The 11,433-nt window shown below is 45.8% G+C and overlaps 1 protein-coding gene across 2 annotated transcripts in view; it reads left to right on the forward strand.

The window, feature by feature from the left end:
- Positions 1-11,433, forward strand: part of SLC24A3 (solute carrier family 24 member 3) — a 330,004-nt gene that overhangs the window by 302,348 nt on the left and 16,223 nt on the right. For both annotated transcript variants that reach the window (XM_037896225.2, XM_037896224.2), the window contains exon 16: positions 10,655-10,720. In XM_037896225.2, coding sequence (XP_037752153.1) covers positions 10,655-10,720 — 66 coding nt within the window. The remainder of the gene's footprint in view (positions 1-10,654; positions 10,721-11,433) is intronic.

Genomic DNA, 11,433 nt, shown 5'->3' on the forward strand with positions numbered 1-11,433 from the left:
CAATTGTTCTCCATGTCCACTGAAGGTAGGACAAGAATTAATGGGTTTAATCTGCAGAAAAGGAGGTTTAGGTTAGATATTAGGGAAAACTTTCTAACTCCAAGGGCAGTTACGCTCTGGAATAGGCTTCCAAGGGAGGTTGTGGAATCCCCGTCTTTCAAGGTTTATAAGAACAGGCTGGACAAACACCTGCAAGGGATGGTCTAGGTTTATTTGGTCCTGCCTCAATGCGGGGGGCTCAGCTTGATGACTGCGAGATCCTTTCCAGCCCTCCATTTCTCCAGTTCTATCATTTGGTCTCTGGTATCCTTCTCCCTTTCACACTCGGCACTGGGAAGATCTTGGAAAAGATGGGCTCAACTGAGGTGATCTTTAGTTCTTTCCAGGGGCGTGGAGTGAATCTTGGCTATAGTGAATCTCCCTTCTTGGAATCATTTGTTCCCACATTGACTACAATGTGGGCTGTTCCTTTACAATGTCAGACAATCTCATTGTGATCATTTCTTCTGGCACCCAGGAGGCAAAAAGCCACCCTGTTTTTTTTTTCCTCTGGACACAGATGCCTGGAGCCAAATCTCTCCCTGTGCAGTCACCAATCTAGGTTACTGGATCTTTCTTTCTTTCTTTTCTTTCTGTCCCTGGATTACTTCTTGATCACAGATTGACAGGAGTGTGGTCAAAGCCTACAGCTTGTTCTCAATCTAGTTTTCCTCTGGGCAGAACAGCTACTGTTGGTGACCAGATGGAAAGGTTCCATAGTTGTTAGCTGTCTCCTCCTTCAGGAGGATTATCCACGATCTCAGCTCTGGTGGTTCCTTTTTTTGCCTATCCATCTTGTCATCTTAGGTTTCTCCCAATGCCTTCAGCTGTTGCTCAAACCATCACCTCCATCCTTTCTCCACCAGAAAGTAAAGCAGCTTGCAAATCAGATGCAAATGAAACCCTCCTGGCCTTTGTCTAAGAAAATAAGTATCAAGAAGCTTCCTCACCAGATTACCATGGTTCCTTCTGTATCTTGTCTATATCCCAGTTATATTAATTCAAGGTAGCCTCTTTACTTGTTAAAACCTGTCAGTATGAAAGACCTGTCAGTCTTACTCCTTCAGAACTCACCTCATCATTGCTCACAGAGTTTGCTTGGTCACACACCCTTCTACCTGCCTCTGTACTGGCCCTGTCGCTCATCCAGCCCTCCTGCAGAGCTTTCCAGCAAAGACCCACACCATCCTGGTACCCTGCAGCCCTCACATTTTCAGTTATTCAACACTTGGAGTCCTGAACTGGTTGTTGCTTCTGAAATGCCATTGGACTCAATCCTTGGGAGCCAAGTAATGCAGGCCTAACAAATCCAGAACAGAAACAAAAACCGTCCATGGAAAAGGTTTCCTATCTTTCTTCCAGGTGCTTCCCAGGGTCTCCATCTGGCAGCCTTAGTGAACCTACAGCACCTTCAGCACTCAGAACAGGTTTGGGCCAGGATTTTTTTTTAACTTCCTTAGGGGAGCAGGTCAGATCCACCTTGAACTGGAGCTGTCACTCATCTCACCCCACTTTCCCCTCCTGTATCTATTTTCAGCCTATGTCTCTGTATAGCGAGTGTACTAGCAGCACTATGGAGTGTTGATCAATCTACCCATCAGCCAGTGGGACAGGCTTTAACTGTGAAGGCTGTTGAAAGCTGATGTCTGGCTCCTGTTTTGGGCATCCCCCTGGTGCAGTCAGAGAGAACTGCCTGTGAGATGAGAGGTGAGGCTGGCACCAGCTCCCCCACAGAAGAATGTTCTTGCCTCCAGCCACGGGACTTGTGTAGTTTCTTTGGCCAGGGGCTCTCAAACAAAACCTAGTCCTTAGGCCTATTCAAATTCAGATGTATAGTACTAATATTCACCTGCTAATGTCCTGCATACACATTCCTAATGAGTGTGCTTTGCAAAAGTGCCGCCGATGACCACATGTTGGCATCATTTCATATCACTGTATAACAATGACTGACCGGGCATGTAACCGTTTTGTGTAACTAGTTCCTGCCTGACAAAGTATTGTTCCACCAGTGGAGTGTGCCCTCCAACTCAGCCTCCATGGTGTGAAGTCTTGAATTCTTCTGAAGCACTAGCAACCATAGGGCCAATTTTGCAGCCCTCATTCATGTAAAGTCGCATTTGTTCACATGGGGCAGGATTGCCCCTTGCAGTCCAATCTGAGCTTCAACATTGCCTCAGACTTTGCAGTGGGACGACTTCATTCCCCCCCACCCCAGCTCAACTGTGTTGGACTGGGGGAGTGAAGCCAATTTCCCACCCACTCTCCACCCGTCTGCACAGGCAGGGGAATAGCAGCCAGGTGGCAGCTGCTCTCCCCCTCACCCAGAGCCTGATGATATCCATAGCCTGTGACTGGGAGTAACAGAGCTCATGACTCTCCTTGGTAGGGGCATAGCTGGCCTTGAATTGAGCCCTGCAGCTTCCTTTACCTAGTTTGCATTGATTGATTGATTCTCTTCATCACAGACTTTTATGACTGGGTGCTGGAATGATGTACAGGATAAAAGCTTCCAATTAGTGTTGCCGAGCATCTGGTTTTCGACGGCGCAGCAGGGCCAGGCCAGTCAATGGCACAGTGGGGTTAAGGCAAGCTTCCAACCTGCCGTGGCTCCTCAAAGCTCCCGGAAGTGGCCACTAGGTCCCTGCGGCCCCTTGGCACAGGGAGGCTCCATGCGCTGCCCCCGCCCCAAGTGACGGCTCCACAGCTCCCATTGGCCAGGAACCGCGACCAATGGGAGCTGCGAGGGTGGCGCCTGTGGGCGCGAAGGCAGCGCGCGGAGCCTCCCTAGCCGCCTGTGCACCCAGGGGCCATAGGGACCTGGCAGCTGCTTCCTGGGAGCCATGGTAAGTGCCACCGGGACCCTGTGCTCCAACCCCCTGCCCCTGCCCCAGTCCTGAGCCACTTCCTGCACCCCAAACCCCTCATCCCTGGCCCCACCCCAGAGCCCACACCCCCAGCCGGAGCCCTCACCCCCCTCCCACACCCCAACCCCTGCCCCAGCCCAGTGAAAGTGAGTGAGCGTTGGGGAGAGCGAGTAACAGGGGGATGGAGCAAGTGGGGGGGTAGGGCCTTGGAGAAGGGGCGGGGCAGGGGGTGGGAACGGGTGTTCAGTTTTGTGCAATTAGAAAGTTGGCAACCCTACTTCCAATCCCAAAGGGAGCTCTCAACACAGGATCAGGTCCTCCTGTACTCCCTGCATTCATCTCTTGTTACCTTGAGTTTGTACATGCCTGCGTTGTTCAAAACCAAGCCCTCGCTGATGCGAATTGTGTTGGATTGTGCAAAGGAAATTCACACAGCAGCCCTACTCAAAACTATCCAGTCGGGAAATGCACACAGACAGGCAGAAAAGTAACACATGTCCTAAATTACAGCTGGGTTTGTTGCACTCAGGGGACCCCGTCATATAGCAGGGAATGCGGAGTTCACTGACTTGTGATGCCAACCCCAGCACTGCAGGAGAGGCTATACTAAAATTAGGTTTGGGAGCAGGCTCAGAACCCTCAGCTTTCGCCAGCAGAGAGGGCTGGAAATATACCAGAGCCCTTGCGATCAAATGATATAATTTCTTACATATATGGATCCTGGAGCAAAATCAGTTTTGACTTTGGCAACAGCAAGTCCTTTTCCTCTCAGCAGTTTCCAAAACAGAACTGGAGATTGGAATTACATTATTTCCCTTTTATCCCCAGTGTTCAACTTCAAATGCTGCTAGGCAGGTTGCCCTTCAGTGCTCATTACTGCAAGAGCTATCTGGAATTCATGGTAGCATCCTTGCATGGCCCTGGGCAGTGCACAAAAAGGAAGAGGGGAAGCGCCCCATTTAAATTCAAGCTGTATATGTTTTGAATTTGCAAACCTGTCAGCTATAATCCGTCAACTCAGAGTCGTCTCCTGTTCTGCTTAGCTGTGTGATTACAAGCCAAACCTCTAAGGAGAGTTTAGTTCTCCTGATTTCAATACCAGACAGTGCTTTTGCCTAAGCATTTGAACCACTTTTCAGAGCCGTTGAGGCTTCCCCTGTGGCTATTAGAAAGTTGAATGGGGAATAGGTCAGGCCGCAGCATTATAGTGATTAGCGAAAGGAGCCAGTGAGAAGGCTACAATAGCAGAACTATGTGCAGGTAAAGTCAGGGAGACACTGAGCCATATTGTGGGCTGAGGAGAACGGCAGTGTATGTTACATGTCGGAAGTAAGTTGGCTGGAAGACAATAAAGCAGTGAGACCTGCATCACTCTGGCCATGCGTGTGTATGTAAAGTGAGCGTAATTTACACCCCACGTGACAGAAGCGGGTGTGGCAGGGAAAACATCTAGCTGGTTAAGCACGTAAAATAAAGCAGTAGGAGCCCATTTATGCCTGCTTTGCTTTCCTGCCCTATTGTCACATGCCCTGTGACACCACTGTTTACATCACCAAATAATTTGGCCCAGGCAGGCACTTGCAAGGGAGGTGCAACCTGCTTACACCAGGTCTGAATCTGGCCCCCTGAGCACTCATCTCTTCTTTCTTTCAGGGATAGGAGAATCACAACGGTGTCTTTTGGAACAAAAGCTACTGTGATTTCATTGATATTAGGCGTGTGCGTTTAGGTGCCTTCACGAGAAGTGCTGCTAGGGCTAGGAATGGGCTAGCTAAGTGTGCAGCTGCAATCTCTTTGCCCCCTGCTGCTCAGGCAATGAGCTCAGCCCTGCTGGGAAGAGACCTTTCTCTCCTAGCGGGAGAACACCGTGCAACAGCCCCTCAAAGACTGGAACAGCATCGCACTCCAGATCCAAATGTCCTTAATCTCAAACAGGCCTGGTCCTATTCTGACTGCCCCGTCGCATCCTAGTGTTCAGTGACTCTTACACACCCCGCAGCAGCAGGAGGGAGGCAAAAACAGGAACTGAAGCTGGAACAAAAAATGGATTATAGCCATGCAGCAGGCCAACTCCTCAGCTGGTGCAAATCAATGCCGCTCCTACTCAGAGGAAACCACAGGAGCTATGCCTATTTACAACAGGTAAAAATCTGACACGTGGGCAGTTTTGTATCGGTGACTTTCTTTACTGTTTTCCCTTCTGTTGTTGTCAATTCACCTACGAGCAGATTCTTTCCAGTTTTCCCCCTTCCAGTCTGAGTCCTTCCACTTCACTGGGCCCGCTCTCACTGCCATGTGTCATGCCAGAGACACATTTCTGACTCCTGAACCGCCATGGAAACCTCTTCTCAGTAGCTTGTATAACGCTTTGCGTTTCCCAACAAGGGTTTTGCCCAGTGAATTGTAATTTTCGTTCCAGAAAATACAGCTGCAATATCTATTCCAGGCAGCTGAGCTTCCTGACAAAGTGCATTCCATGGCAAGCCTTGTTTTCCCCAAGGAAACCATCCCTCTCTGTTTACATGGAAGGGGTTTAATCCTACCATCAGAAAAAAGGCTTGTGTAATGATTTTCATTTCAGTGAGGCCGTAACACTCAGCAGCACATCTTTGAGCCTCATCTGGAGAAATATTCGCCCCCTGTCCGCACCCTGCCCGGGAGTCACTTAGCCCATTGTTCCAGTCAGTCGCTCTGCAACTGCTGTCCTGCTAGTCCAGAACTGCAGTGCCTCTCCTTTGTGACTTAGCCCTCCATCCAAGGCACCACCATCCTCTGCTTCTGGGATATTATCAGAGTCTCCTTCCTCAAAGTCTCAGGCAGTCTGCACTATGCTGACTGTGCCACTCTTGCAGTGGTTGGTAGGGGAATCTGGGCCCACCCTCTACCCCCGGTTCCAATCCAGGGACCCTCAAACCAGCAGTTCAGCCCTATCCCTCTCAGGCCTGACTGTTTCCTCTCCTGCCTTTCTCAGGTTCCTGTTCTCCCCCTTGTCTCAGGAAGTGTGACTGCAGACTCACCTGACTGCAGCCCCCTATCTCCTGTTAACTTCCTCTCTTCATAGACCCTGCCCAGCTCCTCCCCTAGCAGGACTGCATCAGCAATTAGGCCCTAGCATGCCCTGTCTTTCCTCCAGGTGCAGCCAAGAAGTTAATTGGCCTGGTGTGGGGGTGGACACCCCATCACAGGGGCACAGAGTGCTCAGACGTGAAAATTAAAGATCAATTAGACAAATATTCTCCCATCACTTCCAAGAAATCATCGCTTTCTAGGAGGATCCTACACCTCACAAAAGAAAAGCTGGTGCAAGGTTACCTGTCTACAATGGGTCATTTTATTTGATTCAAGGATAGAAGCATATCTAATTAACTAAAGGTGAAAACGAGAACTGTCAAGCTGGAGTGAGAGTTCATCTCTGCTAATGCAACTCCATTACATGAAAACTGATGCTCAAGTCTCCAGCTTGAGGTGTTGCGATGGGTGGAAGTTGATTGGATTATTTGATTTGCTGTTGTGAGGTGAGACACACTTTATACTAAGTTTCTGTTTATAAATAATTAATAGACGTTGTAAACATGTTAAAGTCTTGATTCATGTGTGTTGTAGGGGGTTGTTTCCACATCAGTAGAAGGTGTTATGGTGGTCATAAACAATCCATTGCCCTGTTACAGCTGAGTAATCATTTATTAAAACATCTGTTAATTCTTTATTAACCCTTTATAAACTCAACCTTCTTGTAAGGCCTGCTGGGTTTTAAGACCAGCAGACCTTATGGTCATGCCTTCTATTAAGGCTCCATTTATAAATAGTGTATAAAAGATTAATAAATGATTAACAGATGTTTAGTACATTTTAATAATTCTCAATTAAGAAAAGGACTTTTTTTTTTTTTTTGCAGATGGGCTGAAACACAAACCCCTGTAACAATTGTCCTTTTGTGTGTCAACATTTGGCCCATTTTAGATGTAGGTTTAAGAACTTTTCTGCTTTCAAAGGTACATTTCCTGTTTTCATACGAGTCCAGTCATGTCACTGAGAAGCACCATCTGTCTTTCATGTTGAATGCAGGTATTTTCCATGCTAAAAACATCCAGCTGCTTCAGTTTATTTCTTTTTCCGCTAGATTCCACTTTGGTTGGCATATTTAATACCACCGGTTATTAAATATATTGGAGTCTGTAAGAAACAGCTTCTAATCAAAATCCAAACAAGAATTATTGTACAAAAAAACCATTGATTCTTGGTCAGCCACTGGCAGCTCTGCAGGAGCCTAGGGGCTGGATTTTGATCTCAGTTACATCAGTGTAAATTCATACTACCATCATTAATTGAGCCAGTAAGACTACTTGCTGTTCTAGCTTAGGGTCAGGAATAGATGGGAGTGGTCCAAAGGCAAAAAGCCTAGCCTCAGCAAAGAGTGTGTGTCAGCGTGGTCAACAGGCCCAGAAGGGAATCTTATCCAGACCTCCTTCCCCATAATTACACCATGCACAATGTGAGGATCTCAGAGGAGAGCAGAAATGTTTAGAGAGAAGTAACAGAGAAGGTCCTCAGAACTCAGACAAGGACAAGACAAGAACTCCTTCCAACCCTAGGAGAAAATGTTGTTTCAGAAAAACTGCGAGGGCTTTTAAGAAGTGGTAATTGATGCTGTGAGCAGAAATGGCTCAGGAGCCTTCTTCCATTCTCCATCCACAGCTACAGAAGCACACGGCTCCCTGAGTGGCACTTGCAGCCTGCAGTTCACATTAAAAGCAAGATCAGTACTTTCCCCTCCTTCAGTCACATGGGCGATGCCAGTTTTGGCCTTAGTGTTTTGAAGCAATCCATGTTTTAGTTTCCTGGGGCAGTCAGACTACTGAGAATAACACATGATCGGGGGCAGCAGCAGAATTCCAGAATTTGATTGGTCTACGGGTCATATATAAGAACTGTAACATCTCCAGTTTATAGCAGCAATACGAATTTAATGAACAGTTCTCATTATTATAATTTAGTTTCCTTCCAGTGGTTTCCAGAGGTCCCATTGTGCTGGGCTCTGAACAAGCACGGAATAGGAGCCAATCCCCGCTTCAAGCCAGTGTAAGGCTCTGATCTTGCCATGTAGGTGCACCCTGCCTCCAGTACAGACGCCCACTTCATAACTGCTGGTATTAAATATGCCAGTCGAAGTGGAATCTATCAGAAAAAGAAATAGCGTATGCATGGAGGGATCTGCCTTCATGGAGTTTATTGCAGGATCGTGACTCAAAATGCCAGAATCGAGCTCCCCTTTCCAGACTCAGACAGTCAAATTCTACTCTCAGTTGCAATGGGGGACTGAAATCGATGGAGTTGTTCTGGATCTACACCTGTGTCACGAGCGCAGAGTTTGGCCCAGCGGGTGGCCAATTTGTTTTTCCTGCGTGTATACGTAGAACTCCGTGAGTGCCTTAGGAGTCCTGTGCCATGTAGTTCTTGATCTTGTAGCCGTCCCTAGCATTTGCAATTCCTAAATCTCTTACAAATGTGCCACTTTATAATCCAGCTGAGAGGATGTGAGTGCTGAAAGATGGCTGGTGATACACTGTGTACCATTATTTCCCCTGTTGGCACTTGAGTAAATTATATTGTCACAGAAAATTCTCATTTGAATTGCTCTTTGGATTAAGGACAGTTTTACAAACCAGAAAGAAATCCAGCTGTTAAAACACAAGGCCCACATTGTTAGAGGTGTATGAACTTTTATCCTCAGAATTATTTTCTGCTTTGCAAATCATTTGCAGTAATGGACTAATGCTTTTGCTTTGCTCTGTATACATCTGTAGACCCAGCTGAGTAATTAAGAGCTGGAAATCGGCCCACTTAAGGAAGAACACTGCGCTTTCAGCTGTCCCCTTGGATCCCAGTAACAAGTAGAGTTATGCTATTGGAAATATTCCCGCACTAAATGAAAATAAACACACCCAGACAAACATTAGAAATGTCCTTATTCAAAGTATCTTTTAAGGATACTTGTAGTGTGTAAAGAGACTTCCTGCTAGAATCTTAAACTGAGTGAAATGATTTGCCTTTTGACGGCCTGCTGATTCTAACTGAACTTTGCTAATGATTTCTTTGCACAGAATGAGCCAAATTCTTCCCTTCTGTAACTCCATTGATTTGAGTGGAGGACTGAATTTGGCCCAGTTACTTTATAATGCTCTAAGAAAAGGAGTACTTGTGGCACCTTAGAGACTAACCAATTTATTTGAGCATGAGCTTTCGTGAGCTACAGCTCACTTCATCGGATGCATACTGTGGAAACTGCAGAAGACACAGCATGCATCCGATGAAGTGAGCTGTAGCTCACGAAAGCTCATGCTCAAATAAATTGGTTAGTCTCTAAGGTGCCACAAGTCCTCCTTTTCTTTTTGCGAAAACAGACTAACACGGCTGTTACTCTGAAACCTTTATAATGCTCTGTTGCTAATAGTGCACTGCAGGAAATACTGCTTTAATAGACTGCAGCATCTATCCAGCAAAAATTCTCTACATTAATTTGCTTGTATGTGATAATATAAAATAATTTTTGTAATGAAACTTATTCCGTGAGGTGTACCCAGGAAAGCATAAGCAGAATTTGAGACAGTCTTAGATTATTTAGGCTTTAAGGTTCTAACTGTATGGAGGAAATAAAAAATCCAGTAGCCTGTGGGGTTAAATGTCATAGCTTATGCTACCCACTGCACAATGGCCAGCTGCTTTGCTTCCCATTGGGAAGGTATTAACCTTACAGTGAAGGAAAAGGCTCTTGTACATTTCTCTCTCATTGAAATCCTAGTGCAAACACCTGGCCTTCCATGCAGTGGGCCAGCTGAAGCAGAGCTTGAGTCGACCAGCTTGAGTCGGGAACTGTATTCTCTGATATGCCAGTCGTTAGTGCTTTAGAAAAAACAATTAAAGTACATAAAGGAACAAACAATAACAGCTCTTGCAGACTCATATGAGCATAAAGGGAGGAAGGATGGTCCAGTAGTTAGGGGTTTATCTCGGGAGAGGTGAGTTCAATTCCCTGCTCCTATGTGACTTTGAGTAACTCGCTTAATCTCTGCACATCGGTTCTCCAGCTGCCCAATGGGGATAATAGCACTTCCCTACCTCACAGGGATGTTGTGAGAATAAATACATTAACGACTGTGAGATGCTTGCATACGCGGCGTGATTGGAGCCTTAGTTAGATAAACAGAACGAAGAGCCTTTTCACTTAGCACTAAATAGTTGAGATCCCCTCTAACGATATAAACTGACCATGCCAATTTGCACTGTTAGATTCCATCTTTGTTCCCTTTATGCAGCCTAATAACAGTAGGGGGGAAAGGACATACTTATCCCGGAATTTCTTCCACGATAGTTGGAAAATCAAATTATGGGTCAGGATAAAAAGGCCTTTCCCTATATTATTCATGCAGGAATCACACAGGAGTCAATTAAAAGGAAGGTACAGTCTCATGGTTTAACCTTACAAGAAACAAAAGGAGAGACAAGTAAGAAAGTTGGGTGGGAGTGGCAGGCTTTATAATGCTCTCAGTTTCTGAGTATGTCACCCTTTGATCGAACACCTTCTGGAAAGGGGAGTGGGCTAAAAACAGTGATGTAGTGGTCTTACTTGGCTTTTACATTGCTGGAGGTGTTGTTTAGAGACTGCGGTTTATGGCTACAGAATAATTAGCAGAGATGAAATCTATTGTTCAAACTTCTCACATAGTTTTAATAAAATTCCTTCTTTTCAGATCCAGTTAAACAGCAGAGGACTTATCTATTCCGTTGGCTTGCTGCTGGCATCAGTTTTTGTCACAGTATGTATATAATCTCTTCATGTTCTTTATTTCCAAGATAGTAATTTTACAGAAGTTTGCTTTTTGTCCACATGTTCCTTTTCTCTTAGAGCAGCAGCAATTGCTGTGAGTCCCATTGAGAGGTACTGCCGATTCCTACTGTAAAATTTCCAGGGGCCTAATCTGGTATTTTGCAAGCTATTATCTGACCTGACACGAGATGGCTCATACATTGTGTATTTTTTCCTTGAAGGAGCCCCAGGAAATTCACTAGTAATCCTTAGTCACTTTCCGTGGGAGAAATGAAGCCAGACTTACTCTTGTGTACAATCCACTCTCCTGCTGAGCAGATATGAGTTTGCTGTAAAACACAGCAAAGTGGACATGTTCATATTCAAGCATCAGGCTGTTTAAAGCATACAGAGGTGTTTACACCTGCAAATTGCAGGCCCAGGTGTACGCACAGCTGAGAGCCGTTTTAGACACACAGAAGGGAGCTGGCCATTGAAAAGTTTAAGGGGTATGTATCTCATAGAATTAAATGGAATTGTTCTTACCAGAATGAACTGACTATTAAAATATTGAGCCCGATCATTACCTGGTATTAATCAGTGCAGCTGATGGTGCTATGCCAATTTACTCCAGCAGTACATCTGGCCCACTGTATAGTAATATCCTAAAATGATAAGTTGCAATTGAGAACAGAATATTCTTCAAGCAAGTCAACGGCACTC

This window comes from Chelonia mydas, chromosome 3 (genome assembly GCF_015237465.2).
Source record: "Chelonia mydas isolate rCheMyd1 chromosome 3, rCheMyd1.pri.v2, whole genome shotgun sequence".
NCBI classification, from domain to species: Eukaryota; Metazoa; Chordata; order Testudines; family Cheloniidae; genus Chelonia; species Chelonia mydas.